The 26,438-nt window shown below is 44.6% G+C and overlaps 1 protein-coding gene across 4 annotated transcripts in view; it reads right to left on the bottom strand.

Annotated features, from left to right (window-relative positions):
- The window catches only part of rbms3 (RNA binding motif, single stranded interacting protein), a 253,458-nt gene that overhangs the window by 91,739 nt on the left and 135,281 nt on the right, over positions 1-26,438 (bottom strand). For all 4 annotated transcript variants that reach the window (XM_047604581.1, XM_047604584.1, XM_047604585.1 and 1 more), the window contains one exon: positions 25,282-25,373. In XM_047604581.1, coding sequence (XP_047460537.1) covers positions 25,282-25,373 — 92 coding nt within the window. The remainder of the gene's footprint in view (positions 1-25,281; positions 25,374-26,438) is intronic.

Below are 26,438 nucleotides of genomic sequence, written 5' to 3'. Positions count from 1 at the left end.
AATCTGCGCAGCATGTCACATTCTCTATCCTCAGAGGGTTGTGTCGGATGAAAAAAGAAAACGTCAGAGCGAGAACGGAATGACAGCTCCAGGCGATACTGGAGGTTTAGTCAGGTCAGCAGGGGTAGAAATACAGGATGAAGAAACTTAAGCTTGAACTACCAGAATTTTGACATCTTGCTTTAGGTGAGCACAAAATAATACAACAGCATTGCACAGTATTGAATCATAGTTGATAAAGCTTTATGTAGCGCTGATATGTACGGACACTGAGCGTATAAAACAACAAAAAGAAATATTGACTGTACTTTTAGCTCTGCTTCATAATTGATTATTATTATTAATCATTTCTCTCATTCCTGTGCTGTGATCTCGGTTTAATAGCTGAGCTAAATTTGTCTGTGTGTTATTTGGGGATGGGATAGTTTGCATATTAAAAGTTTTTTATTGATGAGAGCCGCTTGCTACAGCCAAAAATGAACTACTTCTGTGTGTTTTTCACCACTCGCTACCCTTTTTAAATAAAAAAAAAAATGTAATCTGGTCTCGTGGAATAAAACTTGGGAGTTAAATATTAAAAATCTTAGTGCAATAACTTTGAGAGCGTTAATCCTCCTGCAAACGCGCGAGTTTCGTGTTTGTCGCCGCATGACCTCTCCGCTGAATTCGAAGCAACACGGGGCGCGACGGAGGAAATGTGCCCTCCCTCCCTGTCTCCCTCCATTCTTCTCATCATCACTCACTCCCACGCTGTAAACATCACCCTCTAGGTTGTGACACTGATGAGGGGAGCCCCCTACGAACCAGAGGAAGCCACCGCAACAGGAGACAAGGCGTGCGATGGTGTGTGTGTGTGTGTGTGAGAAAGAGGGATATTTATTTTAGAAACATGCTCTGTTTGCACACATGTAATGCAAATGTTAGGAAAAGGAAAACACCTCAGTCTAAACTTGCATCCATCTTCTTTCATTTCTTTTCATTTGCATGACGGTTAGATGGAAACGCATTAAAAAGGGGGAAACATGATGAAAAGAAAGTGAGTACTGTGTCAGCGGTATGGCGTCGTTCCCTAAACCCAAAATCCAAGCCCAGCAAAATGCATCCAGTCCTCCCCTGGAGAGTTCTAGATAGGACCTCCACACAGATAATGACTTCTCCTGCCTCTCCTCTCCTTCCAGCTCTCTGTTCTAAAAGTTACTCTGCCAGCAGAGGTAGTTTGACCCCAGCGTGGTCCCTGGCTTCCTCAATACTTCCTGGAAGGCCCCACATAACCAGCAGGTCTGGAGGGCTCCGGTGTCGGTAGCCCCGCAGGCCTTTGAGATACTATCTGCTCCTATTTAGAGGTAAATCAGTGAAACCTACCCCGGCTGCAGTTTAAAAGGACTTTTCTCAGCTCCTTTCTTGTAATTTTCTTTTGCCGTTCTATTTGCCTTTCTCGCTCTCACCTTCCTCTGTTATCTGAACCGTGTGGATGCTTGCTCGAGGACTTAACATGTGATTTGAAGTTAAGACCGCCGCGGCCTCTGTTTTTCCTTCACCCTACACCTACAGCTTTGGCTTCGCACGGACACAGTCAGCGGGCGGGAAGCAAAAATCACTAGAAGTCTGTCAATTTTCTGCAAATAATACAAACAACAGAACATCAGAATCAGACACGGCACCTCCCGGAGCAATGCGATGGCAATTTTCTCCTTTTGTGTTTCTGACAGGCCTGTGCACCCAGGAGGGAGGGAAAAAAAAAATGAAAAAAATTGAGGTTTCCCTTTGGGAGTGAGTTAACGACATGCTGAGGGCTTTTCAGAGGGAGGGGAGCCTTGGCATGTGCCACTGTAAACAAGCTGAAATGCTGGGAAGTTCAGTGAGTGAGCGGTGCCCCGAGTAAAGCTGTTCCAGCGTGACACAATGCTTTTGATGTGTTGGCCAAGTTTGTATTCTCAACCACTGTGACACTTACAAAGTCAGTTGTGCGCAAACTCTGCTACCCACACAAGAAAACACACGGGCACGCACAAGGGCCGTCTGAAATGCGAGAGGACGTACACACCGTGGATACGCAGCTCCAGTGTGTTTATTCATATAGGTGACAGGACGCACTAAACAACACAGTTTTCCCAAGCACAATCACTGTATCGCCGCCTCTCCTTCAGACCCATCAATCAACACTATTCTCAGTGTTCCTCCACCCCTGGCCTGGCAGGCAACGCCACTGACATCTTAAGTGAGTGTTTTTCCATGGTGCCACCAGTTCATGCTGCGCTTTCTGTTTTTTTCCACTCTAGAATGGATGGTGGCGTGTTGAAGCAGTGACACATTTTATATTACACAGCTTGGTGGTGAATATCAAAACGTTGTAGTTACAAATCGGAGAAAGTGCATTAATCACAAACGTAACAAAGGCCGGATGATCCCACTCGTGGAGGGATTCGGCAAATACATCACCGTGGCAGGTATCAACCACTCTGGGATTTATCCAAACTAAACAACGGGGCTCGGAAAACTGCTGGAGGTTGCATTTAATGTGTTTTCTCCACCATCTATAGCATCTGCCCCCATCCACATCCTATTCGCCTCCCCTCTGGCTGCGGGTATATCGAAAAACTTGCCTCGACCAAAACATGATGAGCCTACAAATCTCCTGCGCCTGACAGAGGGAGATGTCTGGCATCCCGTGTAGGAGGAGACCAAGATTTGATTACACTCTGTCACAGAGCACTTGGATGAAAAACACAGACCTCCGCCAGAGCCAAAATGGCGTCCGGGGCTGAGGGGAACGGGCCTCACGTTGTGATTTGTGGCACAATCCGTGGCATAGTAATGGAGAATCCAAGGGTGGTGGGCCTTTCTAAAGAGACATACTGCATCAGACTTTCTGTGTAAGAATGCAACCTATGACCTTTCTACAGTAGCCATGGTAAAGTTTATGCTTTGAGTATTGATAATTAGGGAATGGGACCTATATTGAGTGCATTGCACTGCAAAAAACAGCAGATTTCTGAGGTTCTAATGCTTTTCCTGCATTATTACAAGGACTATTAGGGTCTAGTAGGGTTGTAGTAGTATCAATTTACACCTATCTAATGATCCTAGCGACCAAAATGCTGTAGAAATGAAACTAACTGTTGTATGAAAACCCCCTTACAGATTTATTTTTGTATTATTTTTTTACTTTTGAAGAAAACTAATCGTCTACATAACTTCTGGCAAAGGCGATTTCTGAACCCTCCTAACCCCAGACTTGACATGTAACGTCTCAGACAGACACGCAGACAGACACAGTGTGTAAATCATTTATGCTTGTACAGATCATTTTCTGGCGGCTACGGGCAGACTGAGAGCAGTGACCATCTGGTTTCCCTGTGTTTACTTCTCTCCGGGTTCAGTTTAAGTAGTGCAGTCAGATTTCTCCGGGAGACACCGCAGAGAGGCCGGCCTTAAATCTCTGCATCTGAGCCTAACGTGAACACATGTGCGTGTGTTTGGTTGTGTGTTTGCGACGCGCGTTAGCGTCCATGACAGGATCCAGAGTCAGAGGCCGAATTTTGATTAAAGACTGTTCTTAGTTCTAGCAGTGAATGGCTCAATCCCACATCTGTTGACTGAGAATTTGCATGGACTTCTGGTCATGACTTTCAGAGAAAACACACACATTTCTTCACTTTCGTGGACAGATACGTACACACAAACGCACATACCCATAAATCATCCCTGCTCTCCACAGTTGGATTGAGTTAGCGGGATTAAAATACATCATTTGGTAATTAAAATAGCAGATGTTTCTGCGGCCCGCTACGCTAGCTGGATTAGGCGGGCTGCAGTGTGGATGCAGGAAGTGCAGTACAAGGTCAGCCTGCCAACCTGCCATGTGATGTGATGCCTCTGCCTGACAGCGGATGATACACACACCGAGCTGTTAGGGTGCGGCAGGCAGTAGGGAGGCGGAAAAGGAGAGAGGATGTGAAGAAAGGGAGGGGGGGGGAATAAAAGGGTAGTAAGTACGAGGCCAGATGGAGACGAGGAAAAAGCCAGATGATGAATGGAAAACAGACAGTGACGAAGGTGGAAGTAAGGACGGAGGTCCCTAGTTGCAAATCTGGTGAGGCAGCCTAATAGGAGGTTCTAAAACGTACAGAAATAAATAAAAACAAAAATAAACCATTAGTGGGAGGCCAAGGTCAGAATACCGCATCGGTTCTGCAGGGGGGGGGTGCAGGTGCAGCGACGTAGCTTTAACAGAGCTGTCCTGGTGACAAGGTCACTGATAGTAAGAACCTTGACATGACAACAGAGTGTAGAGAAAATCTGATGAATGAATGCATTAGAATGCGTGACCCCATCTATGGTGGCAATGGCTACCACACTTCCAGGCGGCACCGCACTTCACACGGACCATAATCTTAGATTTATTCAGGATGATATTAAAACAACTGTCAATGTAATTTTCTGTTATCAGACATATAGGAGTCATCTAGATATGTTCACATGTTGTGTTGTTACACATGTGTAGGAGACTACTTGCTGTACTGCATGTGTCCTACACACACACACAAAAAAACTGGAACCCTGCAGAATTTTTTTTCTCCCGTATTTTAATTATTTCAACATATACAGGATTATTACAGAATAATGACTCAAATGGCTGGGACTTTGTCCATAATCATTAATAAGAACCAGGTGGAAAGGCTGTAACAATGCTCCCTTCCTCTGAGGCGTTTTACAGAAGTCGAACCTATTCTAGCAGCAGCAGCGGCAGCAGCAGCAAGCTGCATTGACATTCTTGTCAATCAGAGAAAATGAGCGACTCAAAAAGTCGGGAAACGATAATTCGAGCCACCAGAGCAGCACCAGAGGACCTGGTAAGATGGCATTGGCCGCAGAGGCCTAATAATTGGTTGGGCATGACGGAAAGTCGGGACCCTGCCAGCCTGTCAAATGATGAGGTCATGGGATTGGGGAGCTAGTGGGCAGCCAGTTAGTCATGATCTTGGCCCATCCATCAAAGTTGTTAGGAGAATAAATCTAAACTGACAGCCATCGTAGCCTAGGTTGAACAGCGAGGGACGGGGCCAGAACAGACCAGGCAGTGAGGTGTGAAAGGTTTAGTGCGTTTAAGGGAGAGGGGGTCTGGACATGGATGGCCGTATTTTATACGGAGCAATAATTCCAGTTAAAGGCAGCCAATAAACTTCTTGTTTATTTACTGAGAAAAATTAAGATAAGATTAAGAGGCTTCAGCTTCCACTTTTATAGGTTTTTACCATCTGCCTCTTCCTCTCCGTTTCTGTGTCACTGCTGTTTTTCTGTCGCCCCGTTTCTCTTGTTGCTTTCTGTTCTATGGGTGAGCCTGAGGGTTTCCACCACACAAACCATAGCCGCCCAGTCTTCAGAATCAGGACAGCAGCTCTTTGAGAGATAATCGCTATAAAACTCCACAGGGTAAGGTCTCTTGTGAGAGTTCACCAGCTTCTGAGCATTCAAGTGGAGAATGCATCATTTATGGATGGTGCTTAGGAGGCGTTCAGCCCTCTGAAGGCCATTAACGTCTAAACAAAGAAGATGAGGTGCTGGCATCCCAAAGGACGTATGACAGTGGGCCCTTCTACGCCAGCATGTCATCTGCGTGCAAAGTGTTGTCTATAAAGGTTGAAGGCTTTATCAGCACACAGCGAGCTCGGGGGAATTGAACTCTCAACCCCTCTGGTAATTTTGTGAAGTATTCAGCGCGATGACTGTAGCGCGCAGACCAAAAATGTCACCCTGCCCTTTCCTCTTGTCAGAAAGTGCCTGTCAGAGTCCTGGGGGCACCAACTAATTACTGTTCCCTGTGCTGGGTAGGCGATGTGGAGGGTGTGTGTGTGTGTGTGTGTGTGTGTGTGATATGTCTCAATGTTTTCTGTGAAGTGTGTGTAAATGACAAAGCACTGTTTCTGTAAGGTCAGGCTCAACTTGTGTATCAGCTCCTTAGTGAGATGACAAGCAGAAGCACAACAAACAAGTCAAGAAACAAGCCCACTCACTAGTTGTGATGGAGGGGACAGAGTGGAGGCATGGCGAGGTAAACAAGGTGTTGTTTAATTTTAAGGAGGAGATACTGAAACATAATATAGAACAATAACTGCCACCTTGGTGCTTCAAAACTTCAATACTCATTCTATCAGTTCATGGATTGTATAACTGTATTATCTTACAGATGTCTCCAGGTCAAGAGGCAAAGCTTCCGCCATTAATACTATGGTTCACTTCCTCCCTCATCTTCTCTACATGGTGTGGCTACTCTTTCAGAGGCTATAAAATGCTCCCGTTGGCATTAATGTGACGTATGCAATATCCTCCTCTGTATTTATTGTTGATCATGACGCCTTACGTTCAACAATAAAGTTATAACTGTCTCACATTTATGTCGTTTCTTTCTGCCGAAGCTGTCGGGGCTCTAACACAGTCGTCAAGGCAGGTGCAACGTCGCTAAAACGCAGAGCTAACGAGGGAATTTTTCAAGCTTCCCTTTCAAGCAAAATAAGATGCACGCGCTTACTGCATTCTAGCTTATTGACTTGTTTTTAACTTGACATTTTGTCTTGACTTAATGGATTTATTTGTCACTCTCCGATTGAAAATGGCATTCTTCCTGTTACCCCGGCTTGGATGTTGTTCACTTCACAGCGCGGAACAGAGTGATGCATGCAGAGAATTGTTTTTTTTTCTATATTCGGTTACTGAAGGAGAACGCTTTATCTCTGAAATTTACATAAATGCGATGTTGAAACTGGAAATCCTCAGTTGCCGTACACGGAATAGGTTACTCGGTGAACTAGGAGACATGATTCCCATTTTTGCCCTGGATTTGGAAATCCTACCTATAATAATACATACAGTGAAACATACAGGGAGGTGTTATTTTTAGCAGGTTCACTCATATGTCCTATAACATGTGTAGAAGAAAACTAGTCACCGCAACAAAATAGTTGTGAATCTCCGGCATTACGCCTCTACAGGTCAATCTGCTCACTACATGCATACTTGTACTTACTGTACTGCACTACCGGTTGCCAAACTGCATTTCATTGTTCATGTGCAATGATTACATGTGTAACGACAATAAAGTTTAATCTAATCTAATCTTAGCAACTTGTTGTAGTGGATCTGTTATCACACACAGTTTTCTATTTAATTTAATACTGAATTTTCTAAATATTTTCAGTAAACTAATAGATAAAGTGTTGACAAATGATGGCACGGTGTGGACTCACTAACGCAGGTTTATGCAAGAAAAACACACGCACACACACAAGACTCTGGGCTAATAATACACAGCCACCGAAGGCTACACCTGCTTCGGTATTCAACTGCGCCTGAGATTTCTCTGGCAGACATATTGAATCATCAGCAAGTTATGAGAATATGTGGACAGAGAGCTTCATTAGCGCAAACACTGCATGCCAGCTAACGCGGCATAATTTTACACCCCCTGAGTGTGTGTCAAGGTGCATCTTCAGATGTGTGTAGGTACAGTGTGTGCGCAGGAATGACGCTGATGGATCTAATCTCAGAGACCTTCGCATATGCGGAGGAAAAAAAGAAAAAAAAACTTGTGGTTTTAGCATGAAATAATTAAAAGTGCACACCACAGTGTGTCATACTAAACACCTGTGGGTTATGGAAGGACATTCCTGCAACATAATTTAAATAATTTAGTCTGTTGATAACTGGACTGAATTTATTAGTTAAATAATTTGTGCAGAGTGATGTTTGAATATGACTCACTGGTGGGTGCAGGGGTGTGGGTGGCTACTGTATGCCATACTTTAGCTGGAAGGCCAAGGTGATTGTGTGTGTGTGTGTGGGGGGGGTGCATGCGTGTGTTGCCGTGGGAGAGCCGTGCTATAGTCAGCAGAACAGGGCTGTGGCTCAGTGTTTGTCCCTGCAATGTGTTTAATGGACCCTCCACACATAGCACCTCCCCGGTGACGATGATGCTAATTACTGTACAGCACCTTGCCACGCTCTCCCGCTCCTCCTCCTCGCACACAAACACACACACACCTGGACGCAGGCGTGCACGCGCGCAACCCGTTCACGCACAAAGCCGTGCGCACAAACGGCAAGGGAGACTCCGAAGATCCACCCGAGTAAGCAGGCGCCACGCAAATGCAGCCACAAGCAAATAAGCTCACCCTCAGTTGGGTATGCACGTGCCTTCATAAACACACAGAACACACACACGCACCAAAAAAAAAAAAAAAAAAAAAGAGGACACACACTCAGCACATTTCTGCCCTCGGCCCACTCTTTCATTGCTCTGCCATCGCACTTCATTATGAGCTCCTTTCTCCTACATGGGTTCCTCTCTTTTTCCGTCCCTCCCTACCTTCATCATTTGTCCTTCTCAGAAACAAGTGCCAATCCCCCCCCCCCCCCCCCCCCCCCCCCCCCCCCCACATTTTTCCCACCACGTCTCCAAAAGTCTTTTCCCACTGCTTTCCTCGTGGAGCGGAGTCTGACCCATCAGTAAACTTCACCCTCATCACCCTCGGCGCTGACACGGCCCCCGGGATTATCCTAGTTCACAGGTCATGCCTGCGCATTGATCCGGAGGAAGCGGATCAACATCTTCAGTCACGTTAGCTTGGCTCCTTCACAATGCTGCGGACTCGAAGTTGAACCAAGCAACCCATAAAAGCTTCTTATTCAAATGGATGCAGTGAGGCGGACTATGTGGGCTTGAAGGGATAGCTGTGCGTGTATATGGGTGTACTATAAATGGATGCAAAACTGTGTGCGCGTGCGTGTGCATGCGCATTATATGATCCACTGAGCGTTTGGAAGTGTGAGGGTCAGAGAGACACATACACACGCTAATAGGATGCAGAGCGTGGTACGGGCCTTTAAGAGAGGGTATGGGTGAGTGTGCGCTGTCTACGGCTGCAATCAATTACAAAGCGTTGGGGCTGCATGTTCTAATCAGAGGCATAAATGTCAGCTCCTTTCCCCCGCACACGCCTCCATTTGCATCCATTAATGCAGGGGGAGAAAGAAGGAGCGTGAGAGCAAATGAAAGAGAGAGCCTCGCGTTTCATACGGAGGACTTGAGAGCAGTCAGGATTTTGAAATGCAGGGCAGGAAAACAGGCATTCAAGCAGCAGAGGCAGCGATAACCCGTCAGCCAGGTAAAATGGAGGCAGGTTATATGGCCAGGAGTACTCGGTTAATACTCCTTGACACGGAGCAAAGTCCGCGAAAATATTTCTTTTTCCAGCTTCGGTGCGGAGGAACTTGAATAGTCTGCCCACAGCAATGACCTCAACCCCCATCAATCACATTTTAAATGAACTGCAAAGGCAAATTCGAGCCAGCCTTCGCAAACACATTTTACGAGCTTACACACAGGTCAAAAAATGGTGGAAGCGTCATGTTTAACAAAATCTTTGTCGCTTGCAGACTGCTAATAAGTTGCAAGGAGTCCAAATGCCGACTGTGTCACAAGTATGGTATTTGTTTTAATAAAAGAGGAATTGATCTCGCGTTTCAAACCACAGCTCGCAGGCTATAAATTCGGTGAGCCCCAGGCCGTAATACCCAACATCAGTGCTCCAACTCATTAATGATTTTGAGGTTGAATGCAAACTGAAACTCATGTCAGACGGATGGGCGGAGGGCTTCGAGTAATTTGGATGAAGTCACTCTTTCAATTCTGCTGTACAGTAATATCTTTCTGCATCCGTGTATACAATTTTCTAAGGTATGAGAAAGGACAGCTGGGCGAAGGAAAAATACAGAAAATAAAATTACAAAAAATAAAAGAACAGTAAGGCCTGAGGGCATTATTTTAGAGCCATTACTAAAACCTCTCTCCTTTCCATGGAGCATGGAGAGCGGATGAAGTAGCCAGTGTGATGCTCAGACAGACAGGCGATGGAGCTGCAGCTGTGATAGCAATTAGACTTTTATGTATTAAACATACCTTTGTATAGAGACGAGAGGAGAGGGGGGAAATGAAGAAAAGAGGCAGGGTGAACAGTAGCCAGAGGAGCAACAGAATCATATCTCTTCCTCGCTTCCTTCCTCTCTCCTGCCTCCCTAAACAGCAAAACAGCGAAAGCTATTCCCCCTGATACTGTACAGCGTCTCAGCGGTTCCGAAGTGATTAAAAGTGTGACAGAAGACACTTGTATACATCCGCACAGCAAGAAAACAACCGACTCTCCCTTGTACTGCTTATGCCGTTGCATGCCTATAGCCGAGAGAAGGCGCTGGGTTCACACAGCTCTCAGCTCGGCGCCTCTCCATCCTCTTGAGGACTAATCGACCCTTCACTCGATTTTAATTGATGTGGCATTGGTGAGCAGTGCCTATTGGATTATTCAGTCAAAAATGTTTAAATGGTTCCTGGCTGGAGGTTGTGAAATCATCCAGACGGCTTTTCTTTATAAAGCATAAGGTTTTAGAGACTTGAAACACAGAAAACATATTAATTATTAGTTTCATTTGTACCCATAGTTTCCTTTTGTGCTATAAAATCCATTAATATATACACCAATCAGGCATAACATTATGACCAGCTTCCGAATATTATGTATTATGCCTCCAAATCAGTTGTGAGTCATCAGAGAATGGACATGGGTCCTCTGAGGGTGCCCTGTGGTGTCTCGTAACAGGATGTTGTTAATGTGGGCCTCCTATGGGTTGAGGGGAGGGGCCTCTGTGAATCATCCCGCAGATAGTTGATCAGTTTGGGATCTAGGGAATTTTGAGGCCAGGTCAACACCTTTTTTGAGCTCCTAAACCATTTTTTTTTTTTTTTCTTTGCCTGTGTCAGGCTGCATCCTGCTGGGGATGGCTGCTGTTAAATATCTAGGCGTTGGTATTCAAGGCCACCGTCGCTTCCTTCTTGATTGACACCCTAATTCACACGTGCTGCCTTGTTTGCACCATGCTTGATGGAAGGGCCATATGTTTTATGAGGGGAGGTTATTCATAGGTTCTTGTGTTAACCAGGAACACTGTTGAATCTGTCACTTCCTCTTGAGCTGACGAGCCTTATTAGAGAAGGGGAGGGACGCTCCTGCCTATTCATCCGCGGCCGACGGCACGTGGCATGTGTCGCACCAGACCCACCGCGCATAAGCTCGTTACGTTTGTTCAACTGGTGCCGTATTGGTACAATGGCTTTAGTCAGTCAGTTGTGATGGAATCAGATTTGTTCCTGAGAATAAGTGCGTGGGAGAGAAGGGACACATGCCACAATATTATGAAAAGGCAGATTGCCAGCAAAAAAAAAAAAAAAAAAGGAAAAAAAATGGGAATGCTCACTTATGACTGCGTGCTGTGGTATCACAACAATAAGCCTTTTTTTTTTTTTACGGACGCCTGCCTGTCACCCACAAATAAGCATATGGCTGAAATTATAAAAAGAACTCGCGGAGCATAGGCGCACATAGAAAGAGACACATTTCAGAATTCTCAACATACTCTGTTTGGCTGTTGTTTTTGTCAGTTTACGACCTAAACCCCCCATTGTTGAATTAACCGCAGGGAGAGGGGTGGGCGGGCGGGTGGCTGGAGCCAGAGTGCCAAGGCTACGCTGGCCCAGAAAAAAGCCACAACACAAACTAACTCTTTGCAGGAGATGGAGAGGCAGTGTTTTTCCAAAAACTGATTACCTTCCCTCTCCCCAGTGGTCCCCCTCTCTCTCCCACTTTCTCTCTCCGAGCCAAGCTGTTCCCTTGGCAGCTGTTTCGACAATGCAGATCCCCTGAACGCAGGGGGGGGGGGGCCAGAAAGTGTATGTGTCTGCGTGCGACCACGTATAGGGATGGAAGGAGGTCACTAATTCAGGAACGCTCCAAATGCAAATCGATACGGAAACACGACAGGCTTTTTCTCACGGAGGCCCTGAGATGCTGAAACTGAGCACGATTAGCACTCAACGCCGGTGTCAGACGCTGGAAACCCTGCTTTTTTTTTTTTTTTGATGGCCTCGCTTTCTGCCGGAGACCCGTTCGTTCAACGGCGGGCTCCTGTCATCGTGTTTTTCCAGGTGTGAGTCGGTTTCAGCGCAGTTACTCTAGGTTTTATTGGCCTCACAGGCACCACGCTGGGTTATTAGGAATAATCTCTTGACAATTGGACACAGTCAAAGTTTGCTGACGTGTAGATGTGTCACCGGATCATATTATATTCCATATAGACACCGTATGTATTGAAAAATGCCATTAGGAGCAAAAAATAACAACATGACGTTAACAAGGCTCTCCAGGCAGAGCTCATTAGAGGACAGACGATACTTCTCTACCTAAAACATGAGTCAAATGTGCAGAGAGCCCATGGGCAGGAAACAAACACATCATAATCTCCCTCTGTAATTGGGCAAATGAAAGATGTTGCCATTGGACAATGCCACTGTAGCAGATGAAGCAGAGAAAGGCAATGCAAACGTCCCACTCCCCCTGGCTCGGCTTTCTCTTTTTTACAGTACTGCTCCGAAGGGTAGAGAGATGAGCAGCACTTCAGCGACCCTTTCAGTCTTACACACATCAACACGCACACAACAGCAGAAGTGAATCTCTCTCGTCTCCCATCAAAGCACCTTTTTTCCTCCAAGACCACCCACCGAGCGCGCTCGCTAAGAGCCCGCCTTTGAGCCCCTAATGCACAGGCAATGAGATTAGGGCCGTCGATGTAAGCCTTGAATTACTCACGTTATGACTTGATTGGCCAATAATTTGATTGGAGTCACATCTCTACTTCCCCCTGGTTCTTCAGATCCCATCTTCTCCCTGTCCCTCCTTCTCTCCCTTGTTCTTCTTGTTGTTCTTCTTCTTCTTGTCTCCCTTTCACTTGAGGCAACGAGGAGAAGTCGGGCTGTCAGCTTTTGAAGCAGGGTGTGACCGTTTCCATGGGGATCGCAAAACGGATTCATTAAGGGGGAAGACGTCACCCCGCTGCGAGTCAGATGCAACCTTTTAAACTATTAATCAAAAACATCTGATTCTCTCGTGGCAATGATTAGCCTTTGTGTTTCTATATCGCCGCAAAATGAATGCTCAATATGTGGTTTAAAAACAAACCGATACTGATGGACGGCTCAAACAAGACTGCTGGGTACTGTCATTGAAAAATAAAGTCGGAATACGTGTTCACTGTGAATTAATTAAAAAGACAACAAACTTGTTAAAAACAACACAATAGCGCTGCAAATAACAACGACAAAAGACAAAGAGAACGCCTAACGCGATCTTTAGTTCGCTGATCCAATAATTAAGGGTTATTGTGTGGTACGTCGTCAGACCTCACAGGGATTAACACCATTACAGACAGCGGCAGCAGGTAATTTACATTTTCATTTCGAGTTCTGCATCTGTGAATTTATGTAACAGCTAATGGTGGGTGGCATAAAGGCGGAAACACTGGTAGCAACACATTGTAAGTACAAATCAGGGCAGAGGTGTATTTTTGCCCGTGCAGCTTTTACTGGAATGAACAAGGAAATGATGAAAGCGAACGGAAATGTGTCCACACCTGATTTCTAAACTGTTCAGAGATGCTGCAGATGCACAAATCTGGTAATGTCAGAAATGTGTTCAGCTTAAAATAAGGTTTCCTAAGCAAGTGCGTGCCCTTCGATAAAAGAACAAAATGATAAAATGATGACGTTAAAACAGCCTCTCCAGATAAAGTGACTTTTCCAGGGCTTTTAATTACAAGTGCTCCTGTTTCCATGGGCCCTGTCGGACCATTTTTAGGTCACATCAAGTGGCACTCAGTTCAGACAGAGAGTGATGTGATGCACTGAACAATAACATCCCTATATGTTAACTTAATCTCAGAGAGGAGACTGACTGATTATTATTCCATGTGGCAGTGCCTCCCCACCAGCTAGCTCGTCAAGGCTGCCTCTTCCTCTTCCTGACAGTTATGAGGTGTATGTACCTTCTTAATAAGTGACTACTGACTCGCTGCCATAGCGCAGACCATAGGAGAACATACGGCATACAAATCTTGGACGTGTTCTCACGAGGAATAGCAAAGGCTAAGAAGGCCAAGCCGCTTTCCGTTCAGATATCCAATAGAGAAGCCGTGTCATCAGAGGGAGAACTTCACTGTCAAACCAATGAGAGGCAAAGGGCAAGAAAATGGGCATTAGCAGATCAACTGATGTGCAAACAGCCCGGAGTATAATATATTTAAGGGTTTTCCAGTCTTATTTCACTACGTGGAGCCAGAAGAGTTGATTCTGTTTGACTGCTAACTTCAAAACGAATCTGTGAAGAGTGCGCTGTGCAAATTAGCCTGGGAGATATTTTGTATCTGTGTCACACACCAAGCAGAGAGAGGGATGCGGATGGATGCTCCCTCCACTGAGCGCATGGTTTGATGGTAATCACATGCCTGGTTTTTCCTCCCATCTTTAGCTCGTCTACCATTCCGAGTTTGAGTTGGAGTTGTCACACTCCTGAGAAGAAGGCAGCCATCTGCTATGAATCATACCGTGCTCTGAAGCAAATGTAACAACACAGACTTGCAGCCATGTAAACACAGGCAGAACGCAAATGATGGCAGCAAACAAAGATATCACTGAGTGCTAAACGTGTTTGACACATATGAACATTTACACTTCCAAGAGAACACAGTGAATCATGCACAAAATCGAAAAAGCACGCGAGTAAGGGAGGCACAAAAAAAAAAAAATCCATGGCAGCTGAAAGGAGCTGCTACATTTTAAAGAGTATTTTAAAATTCTGTCCAAGAGAAAGGTCACCACCTTGATGGTGAAATAAGATAACCAGGGGACAACCGTTACCGATACAACCCAAAAGATAATGCAGCGATAAAGCCAGAGATGGCAGCAAGATACCTCTCTCGCAACGCAGCCGCAACACCAGCACGGCACGGAAAGTGCGGAGATAACGTGGAAAAACAATGTTGCACAAGTAAAGCACGACTAAAACCAGCACGCGGGCCAAACATCAAGCGTGGAGTAATAGAAGGAGACAGACTAGCTGCTTTTAAGGGTGGAGTGGAGGAATAAGAAGCAGTGACAGACATAACAAAGACAAACGGAGATAACAGGAAAGAGAGAGAGGCAACACAACAAGTCAGCGCACAACAGACATCAGAGTGCATGCAGAAAAAATATTGACACTGTACACAGACAAAAAGGGCAGCAGAGAATTTTGAGTTGTGTATAAATACGTGTGCAGAAAACGCAGCATTTGCATGACCTTCTAAAGGTGACATTGCTCATTAAGACGGATAAAAGTGTGATGCTAGAAACACGCCCGGTGTTTTTTAGGAAGCCGCTGATGCGATGTTTTAAATAATTTTGGAGTAGAGGCAGTGATCTGATTTCAGATCTGTGGCCACCTCCTTCTGATCTGCTCCCTGGAGTCAACCATGCAGGTAAAAAGACCCCCCCCCACTCAGTCCCTCTTTAGGTTCTATTGCTTTTCCTTTCTCTCACCTCCAAATGCACCTCTTCTCCTCCCCTGCAGAGTAACACACTGTGTGTGTACATATACCGCACATTATGTGTGCGCCACCTTACAGTCTGAGGTCTTAAGGGCTCGAGCACTTCTGAGCGGAGATCAACTACGCCGACCTTATGTTTTCCAAGATCTTCCTTTCTTTCTAAGCAAAGTAAAGAAGATCAGTAGTAAAAGACACATCATGTGAAAATGCACAAAAATACACGCTAAACTAAAACGAATTATTTCATGCACACAAGAATATTCTTCTATCTCAACAATCATGTCTTGGGTCAATATATAATTTTGAGACTTATTGAGTTTAACATAATTGGTAGGTATCATAGTTGATCACATTTTGGCTGTTTTCAGACCTAAAACCAACATGGCTGCATATAATCGAACATGGCATTTTTTCTAGCAATATTCTTCTAAATATTTTATATATATATATATGTGCGTTTGTAATGGTTAACTTAGTGATTTCTTGGACACAGATACAATTTGTTATTTTCCGTATAAAATTTGATATATTGCCAAAAAGGAAATATTTGTCATGATTACCTCAACTTAACAAAAAAAACACAGTCAAAACTAATTTTGAAAAAGCTCATTTTATTATTGTTTAGCTAATTAGAAGCTTGGACAGTTATCTAGTTGACATTTTAGTGATATCTAGTAATTTCTAATTAATAAGTGATTGTTTCCAGAATTAATAATTATGGATTTTGTAAAGATGTGAGCATAATGAACATAACATTTTTTGCTTTTAATAAAAATATATGCAAGGTACAGCCCATGGACTTCAAAAGTCCCTCAATTATATATTGACCCTCTTCTTGTATGGCTACGTCCGCACGCAAAGACTGAGAGTGAGTGCCAGTGAGAAGTAAAGGATGAAAAGAGAGCCTTTACTCTGGCTTTCCTCTTCCTCATTAGCAGCTCTGTTGGTGTCAGAGAGCTGGCTCATCAACTCCAGCCCTGATCTGCCCTGATCAGCTCTGGCTGGACTCGCGGCTCCCTCTTACTACAGACACATATGATTGAAGCCACCTGAAATGGAAACAGTTGGTGTAATTTAACGTGGCATTCCCGGAGAATTCATTTAAAAAGGAGATAGAGAGGGAGGCAGCGAGGGACATGGGGTGCTGTGGAAAAAAGAAGGTGAGGGCAAAGGAGAAGAGGGGGGATTACGAATGTGGGAAAGCAGCGGTTAAAGAGAAAGGAACAGGCATTGGCAGGCATTTTACTTAAGGGAAACTGACGTGAAACGGCTGACGTGAAAATAAAACAGCAACTAACAGCAAAGGACAAATAGCTGCAACAATAAATAACTAGGAAATCCACTAATTATTGCTGGAACATTTGCATATGTATACGGTATATACAGATGCACGGGGAAGCAAATAATTGCCTTGTTCTTTTTTTTCTTTTGCTGACACGTGCAGCGCTGTGCGAACAAGTGTACACTAGGTTACTGGTCCATCTGCATTAGTGCACCTAGATTATGTCTGTTTAAATGTTAGCTAGCTCTAATCTGAGTGTGTTGCAATCCGCAAGCAAAACGTCAATTTAGTATCACCTGTGTGAAAGTGACACAGTGTGAAGGGATTGTGAATTAAATGTGTGAGCAGTTTAGAGGACGTATACACTCGTGCTGCTGTCATGGATGGGTCATATTAATCAAATGTTCTGACTAAATTAAAGACGCATTCAAGACCCTTTAATAGCCACTGGCCACTAACTAAAAGTGCGTTATAATATTGGGAGATGTATATTTCGTCCCAAAATACGGAGAGCACACTAATAAAGAGAACATCTATATATTCTCCAATGCTAATCTTAGCAGGCATTTTACTTATTGTTTTTTTTTCTCTCTTGACTACTCACTCTTTATTATAGATAATGCACAGGAAACATATTCCTTTGTTATTCTGTGATACTTTGGAAAAGTCACTTTGGAGCCACTGTATCAACTCATTTTGTTCAGTGTGCGATGCGATGCTATAAGACTGTACCTGTCAGACAAAAAAATCTGCCAAGTTTCTGCCAGTACTGCACGTCTCTGTAGTTTTGCATAAGTGAGGTGAATATATGAAGAGACAAAAAAAAAAAAAAAAAAAAAAGGAAAAGCTCCCAGTGTTTGCTCAAAAAATGTATAGTAGGAAATTGTGCACCCTATGCAAAAGCACACTCATTTCCGTGTAAATTTACTGAATGATCTTGGCGGGAGATGAGTCACGATATTCAATTTTGCTGCATTCATGCATGCGTACTGTGTAACTCAATCAATGCAAATACACTGTGCAATCCATTCTGTGATACCGTGTGTATCTTTGATCTAATACCTTTACTGCTTTTAGATAAGGTTTAAAAGTGTGTGTGTGTGTGTGTGTGTGTGTGTGTAGGTAGATACAAATGTGCCCTCAATCCCTTGAGTTTCCAGTACATTTTAAAGTGTCATGCTGGGGGCTTTTTTATTACAAGTAAAAATGACAAAGTGGGATTTATGGGAACAAGTCAGGGTAAAATTACAGTTTTCCAAAGGATATCAAACATTTTTGAAACATAAAATTCAATAAAACAAAATCAATCGGTGCGCTCTGTTTAGATACATCAATGGTACATCCGCTGCAGGACGACCGCTGAGAGTCAAAATATGACTGTTGGGGTTGAACTGGAAAGACTTGAGCGGTGACAGCAACTTAAAGCAGAGGTAGGGGTGAACGGAGTGATGGACGGAGGGAATGCAGAAATGGTGGTATATAAGCAGGAGTGGAGTAGCTGGCGGGCTGGCATTGAGGAATGCAATCGCTGAGTTAATTGGTGTGACTGATGAAGACAAATTGAAACGGGTCAGCTGAATCGGGGGATAGAGGGGAGGGTTAGAAGTGAGGGCCCCACGGTGGAGATCTGGCCGTGCATTCAGAAGCACAAAGAGACAAAAATTGTGGACTGAAACGTACGGATTGTAGGGCGGTGTGGACGATCCCGTTTAAGCTCATGGCTGTGGGAAATGGGCTTCTACTGGTTAAAGAATGCACCAAATATTCTTGGTGAAAGCTCTCCTTAACACTGAAGCTGCACCATTGATTTTCCAATATTCCCATCTATTCGCAGGTTGTCTTCTCAGGGCCAGCTGAGTAAATGAATGCAAAGCGTTTCACCTGGCTATGTGTGTCAGCGCTGAGTGTAGAGGCCCGGTCCTTTGAACACTGTCTCTGTGGGCTCGCTAATTGAGCCAGATCAATTCACAGAGACAGCGAGCAGGTTGGCACAGTTGCCACATCAAAGAGATTCTAATAACTGCACAGTGTGGCCATTACCAAGCCTGAAAAAGCCATATTTATGTTTGCTTCAAAGCAAGCATGGCGGCATTGAACATAGCGATAATGCAGGGCCTCCGCTATTCTTTTTCAAGCCAACAATTTAGACACAAGGCCACTTTGGAGCAATTTGGGAAAAGAATAGGCGCTATTCACACATACATAAATACAACAACTCCAAATTGTACTTTAATTGGATCCATTGTTGCTTTGAGAGTGGAAACCAATAAAATACGCATGCAAAAACAACCTAATGACAGAATGATTTTCTTAAGAAGAAATTGCAATAATGCCCAAATGATTCTTCTGTGGCTGCGCTGAGTTTCACACAGCAGCAGTCATGTACATCTGTTTTAGTGCTGGAATGTTGAAGGGGACGGAGATAAAGAAATAAGATGAAAAAAACGCATGCTGTAATGGATACATCTTACACTTTGTCTGCAGAAGCTGAAACAACTGATCAGTTATGAGAAATAACCAGCACCTCGGAACATATTTGGAAAAATAAAAAAACAAAACTATAACATGGCTAGTATACACGATGAACACAATTCATATCAAACCATCCAGTTTAGTAAAACTCCACTCAAGGATTCATTTTTGACCGCTTCTACTCTGCATCTGCAGGATTAGTCATGCTGACGCCGTCTATTGCCAGTTATCCCATTCCTCTTCCCTTCCCTCCATGCATCCCTTCAACACTCCCCCCTCTTTGCCTGATAAGTGATAAGTTTGTAACTTTGTTCATTAGTGCTGGCCTGTCTCCTGCTGTACTGGCTGTCTGAGGTGACATTACGGCTGGCAAGGCTCTCACTCTCGCCTTCCAGCGCTCTTTTTCCTGTTCTCTCCCTCTCAGTTCCATTATTCTCACACAGTCTTTCCTACCATTTTTGCTTAATCTTGTTTTTTTTCTTTCTTCTTCTTCTTCGTTTTTTTTTTTTTTTCTTAATTTCAGCTCTCACAGATTCCTACTTTGTTTCTGCGCCTCTGTTTCTCACTTTCTCTCATGCTCGCAGCTCGGCACGTCTTCGCGCTGCTCCGCGAAATAATTTACCACACGCGGCGCTCCCGCGAATGATTGAAGCGTAATTAGACGGCAGAGACAGTGGATGCCAACAGAGGTGCTTGGGAGCCAGTGCTTGTCAGATGGTCCGTCTCACTCTCACTGGCTTTGCCCTTCAAAACTATCACTTCCGCGGGAGGAACAGGAGGGGACTGCGAGCCACAGCGGAGCTAACTAGCGAGCGACTGGAAGTGTTTTCATGAGTCATATTAGCTCACCGCACTGCAGATCTTTTATTTATATCGCTGCCCCTTTGAGGTATTACAAAGTCAAAATTATCATGGAGAAAAAAGTGAATGAATTTGTTTATCATCACTTATTCTTTAGCGGACGTTAGAAATAAAACTTTAGCTTACACAACACACCGGTCGACGTGCCATTCTGCTGTAGGTGTATGGAAAGCAGCATTAGCACCTGAGAGCTCCACTGTCACTTGGTGTTAAAGCCACGCAGGCTTAAAAAAAGACTAAAACCATACTTAGGCAATAAAAGAGTGAGGTTTATGCTGTGCTAACGCACTGACAAGCATCATGTAATATTTAAATGTGGTGCATAGTAGGCACAAATATAGAGCTGCTGACTGAATATAATCATAAGGATGCCCCTGTTGACGGCAGCCGCAGAGGGAAAGTGCTGATCATCACACTGACATCGCGTTCAATGTGGTGCACAACGAGCAGAGAGGTGAGTGATGCTCCTGGTTGAGCACCTGTATCCCCAAAGTCTGTTCAATTATCCCGACGCGCACCCGGCCCCACATCTTCTCCAGATTTAATCCATGCAAGTGGGGAAGCTGGGCTCCGCTAGGCTAGCTGCTGTCAGCAACCCGCTGTAACAGCGTTGTCAGCCGTCCCTTTGATTATCGCCCGGAGGTCACCCTGTGTTGAGGCGAACCGTGGGGTCCAGGATGTCGGCGGAGCTAAGGCGTCAGAGGAGTCACCTTTAAAGGATAATAAGAAGACTGCTGACTGACTGCAGACCACCCAGAGGGGGATCCGTGCTTTTCACATGAATATAAATGTGATATTGACAGGAAATCTTCCCCAGGAGAGAGAAAGGGAAAAAAAAAAAAGAAGACAGCAGAGGAGAAAGAGCAAGGGAGATCAGGACGTCTGAACACTCCGGTTCGTTTCACACCGTTAAACCATCTGAAGCATCCGCCGGTGACTAGTGGTCGATGGGCCGGCGCGTGCACTGTGTTATCATAAACGTTGGGGATTCACTTCATGGAGGCACTTTAATGATGCTTTTAGCATAATTCCCCCACTATAATGTGAAGCGAAGGGCGAGCAGCGCCTCTCAGTCTGCCTGTAGCCTATGTGAACCTTATAAATACTGGCTATTTGAACACAGGAAGGATGGAGACACTCCTACGGGGCCTCACCCTCTCCAACGACAATTTTTTTTGCATAATATTTTAAAACACTGTCAGTGCAAAATTTTTCAGATTTTTTTTAACTCTTTCTTTAAAAAATCAAAAGTATAAACCAGATTTTTTTTTTCTGCAACCACCTTCACGATATCATATCATTCTGATCAAAAGTTTATATTAGCCCAGTCCAGCAAAGTGGGCTGTACATTGTTAGACTTCATAAGGTGTTAGAGTTGTTGTTGCTAATTCTAGGCTGTCCACACTGAGAGGAAAAGGAGTGAAAAAAGAAAGTACAAAAAAAAAAAAAAAAGGACAGCTTTGTTTTCACCCGAGCTGTTATCAGTGGAAGCTGACTGCAGCGAGAATAGGGAGGGATGATTTCCATAAAGACTGGCTGTTGTCTGAAAGCAAGCAGCTGTCAGGCGGAATTACCTCTCCGACACAGACACCACAATCGAGGGCGCCCTTCCCATAATTCAGTCTGATTGGCTCAAGGGGAAAATGGCAGCCTGTGGAGAGCGAGGCGAGCGGCTGGTTGACAGGTTTGCATCTGCGAAAGCTCGACGCGGCGTTTACCTGTTATCATTCTGTCTGCTCGACGTGTCAGTTTTCTCAGTTCGGAAAGCTACCTGAACAAAGTGGCATAGAGAATAGAGTCCGCGGTGTGAGGAGGCGTGTGTGCGCTTCACACTGACACACACAAACGTAGTTTTACTTCAATAATAGAGGGAACAAATAATCGATACCACAATGAATCCTGTTAATGTTTCTTGTAAATGATTATCAATCTATTCTCTTTAGGTGCAAAACATGTATCTTATTATCTTTTTTAAGTTAAAACTACAATTTGTTAAACTTCACAAAGCAGACATAATACGTAAATCTTCATAAAGCAATTGGTTATGTGCTTTATCTTTTTACTGCTAACAATGCATCACTTTGCATATCAAGTAGTCAGTTAAATTGCCAAATCTACACTGATAAAAAGAGACACACACAGTATTTGCTAAAATTCATAATATTTTTTTTTCTTTTTTTGGTAAATGGATTAGATGAGAACATCAAAACCAGTCTCCTGTTTTTACTCCAAGCATTGAGCTAGAAATAAGATGAGCTTCTAATAAACACAAGTCCTTTAGAAGGTTTACTCTTGTTTTATTTGTAAAAGTATTTCTGAACATCAGTCCTAACGTTAGTCTAGGTTAAATGCCTCCTGCCTTTTATATTTCAAATAAAAAAATCATTTAGAATTAGATAAATTCATCTATTTGTACCCTTGAAAACACGTATATGAAATTATACACTAATAAACGTGCATTTCATTGAATTTCCAGAGCGTACTAAAATGCTTTGCTTTTATTAGTACACACGTAACCAAATCTGAAGTGTCAGGTTCATGCACAAACTTGCACATACACACCCCCCCGCACATTCAAAAAAACCACACAAACACTCCACACCTATGCTAAGTGCTCTTATCTGTGACTTGTGTAGAGGTGAGTGACAGGAAGGGAGGCGCAGGGGGGAAGTGTCCTTTAGGTGTCTTAATTATGGCTCCTCTCCTCCCTCTCACTGTCACCATCCCCAGGGGAGGGCAAGACAAAAGGAAGGCAATGTTTCATCTCTGCGCTGCCTTGGTATTTCAAATTCCAAGGGGAGCAAGAGGAGAGAGACAGCGGGCTGTTACTTTGGTTGCAGAAGAGGGAATCAAGTGACGCTTCCTTTTCCTCCCATTTCTTACCTATTTCGCAGCTGTGCTTAAAATTAGGAGCCTCAATGAAAGGGCTTTAAAGGCGTGAAGGCAGGGAAAAAGACGCAACTTGATTACTGTGACAGTTTTATTTAATGAGCTCAAAGCCTCTGGCTCTGACTCGCTCTTGGTTTATTACTTTGTTGTGGGGAGGGATCTGTGTGACAAAGCGGAGCGGAGGGAGGGAGAGGATGAAGCCGGATGCTCTTATTGTGGAAAATCGTCCGTGGCGTTTCGCAATCGTCGTCGTGATTTACACCTTCCTCAACGCCCACCTGCGTTTTCACCCAGCCCCACCTGGGGGATTTCTGCCCCTGCCACGAGAGAACGTGGGTGGGAGAGCGGAGGGGGTTTACAAGAGACACCTTGGCAGGTAGGCTGACACGGAGACAGCATCCTGTTAATTATTGATGGGAATAAATTGCACCCATTGGATGTTTGGCAGGGCAAATTATGGTGGATGTGAATACAAATGTCTGCGTGAACGTCTGCGCGCTGAGGAATAAAAGGACGGTGGGAGACAAAAGAACTGAGCGAGAAGAAAATGGGTTAGTGAGGAGGAACGGGAGGTGAGGTGGAGGCGGTAGGAGGAGGAGGAGCTGGTAGAGTGATGGTAGTGATACCTGGTAAAGAGACATTAGAGAGATGCAGAGGGAGTCTATAAAAGCAAACTACTCCTTAATGTCCCTCATAAGTGTGATAAAGGCATAGAGCCGCAGCACAGAACGCTGCTCCTTCCTTTTGTGAGAACAGAACGAGGGAGCATTCAAAACTAAACTATTACGCACGAATGCTAATAGAAAATGATTTTGTGAATGTACCGACTCACGCAAACACACACACACACACGCGCGCAAACAAAGATTCTTAAAAAGGTCAGCTCTTTTGTTTTGGGACACGGGACCTCTCCCGTGAAAATATTGACAGAGAAAAAGGGAGCGATGAAAAAGTGAGGCCTTAAAACGAGCGCGGCCTCTTATCTGTATTCAGAGAGCCTGCCCTCTTATAAATATTGGAAGAAGGACACTGGTGGGGGGTGTGGGGGGGGAAGGAAACGGCCAAATGGTGCATTTGAGAAATGGCACACCTGAGCACCACATGGAATATCATCTCCTCCTGTCAGATCTCATCCCATTTGATCAAAATAATTGCCACCTTCATCGTTATCATCAATTCTGTCATCTTCACTGGCGCCACCGCCATTCTCCATCTCATCAGGCCTTCTTTGCCTTCAAGGAGGTGGGTGGGGTGGGGTGGGGTGGGGGCTTGGATCAGATCAAATGCGTACCATCTCATCTGAGAAAATCACTCATGGTGTACCCTCATAGTCATCACCATATTTATTGCTCCAACGCTCCTGACATTTTCTTCACCTATTTAGATTTTCTGACACCACCCAATCTTTGACTGGGACGAGAATAGCCCGGTTTAGTCACGCAGGCTTGTCTATCATAGATGTCCGGAGAGAAGTTCCCGCTGTGCTTCAGTCTGCGCTAAGCCCGAGCAGCCAGTCAACGGGGAAATGACAAAAAATAAAATACAGCGCGGAGATAAAAACGAGGACGGGGTGATCTGTGCTAGCCCGAGGGCTGATTGACAAACAATAGCAGCTAAATTCATGTTCTGGTACCACAGTTATTTTGTTAGACAGCCAAATGTTGTTCTGTTTACATGAGGTACACGATTCTATAGTTGTGGTTAATTAGATTGTAGCCCGTCAGTGTGCAACTATACCTCTTTATGTGTGTGTGTGTGTCAAGCCAGCGCTTTGGTACATCAAGCCGAGCCTCGCTTTGTACTATTGAAGCAGTTTGTCTCATCTGCTTTCACTTTAGCGGGCTAATAATGCCGCACAACACAGCACAAGCGGGGCCGGTCAAAGCTCTGTTAGATCAGGACCGGCTCGCACACTGGCAGCCACATCGCGCACTCGCACACACACACCAAGCCCACAAAACCACTTGAAACACTGAGACTGCAGCTTTGTCCTTTCGCGGTGCCGCTGCGATAAAACAGACCCACACGCACGACAGTCTCCTCCCAACTTGTCACTCGCCAGCTCAAAAGCAGTTAACAGCCGTTAACGTTGAAAAGTCTCCTTATATTAGAAACAAGTTTGTCATTAAACAGTAAAAGCACTTCCTATAAAAATGTGTTTATGGTCAAAAGCAGTTTGGATGTGGGAGCTCTCGTGTCCGTCTATGAAGTGGGTTAAATGTGCAATATTAGAGCCCCGGAGGGCGCCGCAACAAGGTGCTAATGATGATGCACAGTGAAGTGGAGACGATCGCTTGTTTTTAAACACTCCTTACCTTGGCCATTTGGGCCTGCACACCAGTGGCTTTGAGAGACGACACGGCCTTCTGTGCTGCAGCTGGGCTGTCAAAATCCACAAAGCCATAGCCTGGGGAGAGGGGAGGAAAAAAAAAAAAAAGAAAGGGAGAGAAGGGAAGAGAGGAAAACAGACATTAGTTAAGAAAAAAATGAAGGCTGATGACTAACAAGGAGAATGACAGGCACTTGGTAATTGTTGCAGTAATAGGTTGGTAACATGACTACAGAGGCTGCCAGTTCTCATATCTGGTGAGCACTACATTGTTTGATAATTAGCGACACTGACGTTCATAGGGGGATGCTATGCATCTTAATTAGTAGCATGGATGAGCGATTTAGTAATAACAAACCCCGGCACCCTGCCCACCTCCACCTCCACACACACATCGTCTGAAGCACTGCACGCATCGCAAACACACACACAGAGACACACACACACACTTGGGAGCAAACCAAACAAAACCACAGGGAGAGCGTAAGGGTGAATGAGAATGTTGCTGATAGTTTGTGGTTTAATGAAAACTCACACGCCTTCGTCGAAACAAGCAGAATAATTAATTTAATTGCAATTCGAGAAAAGTCCATGATTAAAGAATATTACACACACGCGCACGCTCGCGTGACGCGTCAATTAAATATTCAAAACATCACTTGTTCGGGGCCTTTGATTTCTGGAGACTGTGAAGCTGGCTGGCCCACAACGTGTTCCTCAACACCCGGCATATTAACACAACCCCATTTCACAGCCTCCATAATCCTCTCCCCGGTAACAAATCTCTCAAAGGTTGACAGCATACCAGAGCTGCTGCCATTTCTCTCTCACGCCAACTCCGTCTCTCTCTTCCACACACATAAAGACACGCCATTTCTCACAATTTAGCCTTTCTGTTCATCTTCTTACCGACTCCTTCCGTCGCCTCTAACACACTCTCGCTCTCTCCCTCTCCCGTATTTTTCCTGACATTAACAGCCACCAGCCTCCATCTGGAAATTCATCAGCGGAGGAAAGCGAGGGGAATGAAATCTGCGGCTGTGATTTATGAGTTATTGTGATCCCGACGTTCTCCGGGATGTATCGGAGACGGGGGTCACGTCTGTGTTAATTAAAATTTGGTGGCGGATTAAAAGCAGTCAA

The sequence above is a fragment of the Mugil cephalus genome, chromosome 14 (assembly GCF_022458985.1).
Source record: "Mugil cephalus isolate CIBA_MC_2020 chromosome 14, CIBA_Mcephalus_1.1, whole genome shotgun sequence".
Classification (NCBI taxonomy): domain Eukaryota; kingdom Metazoa; phylum Chordata; class Actinopteri; order Mugiliformes; family Mugilidae; genus Mugil; species Mugil cephalus.
The sequence above is the reverse complement of the archived record's forward strand: the minus strand, read 5'-3'. Positions and strand labels throughout refer to the sequence as shown.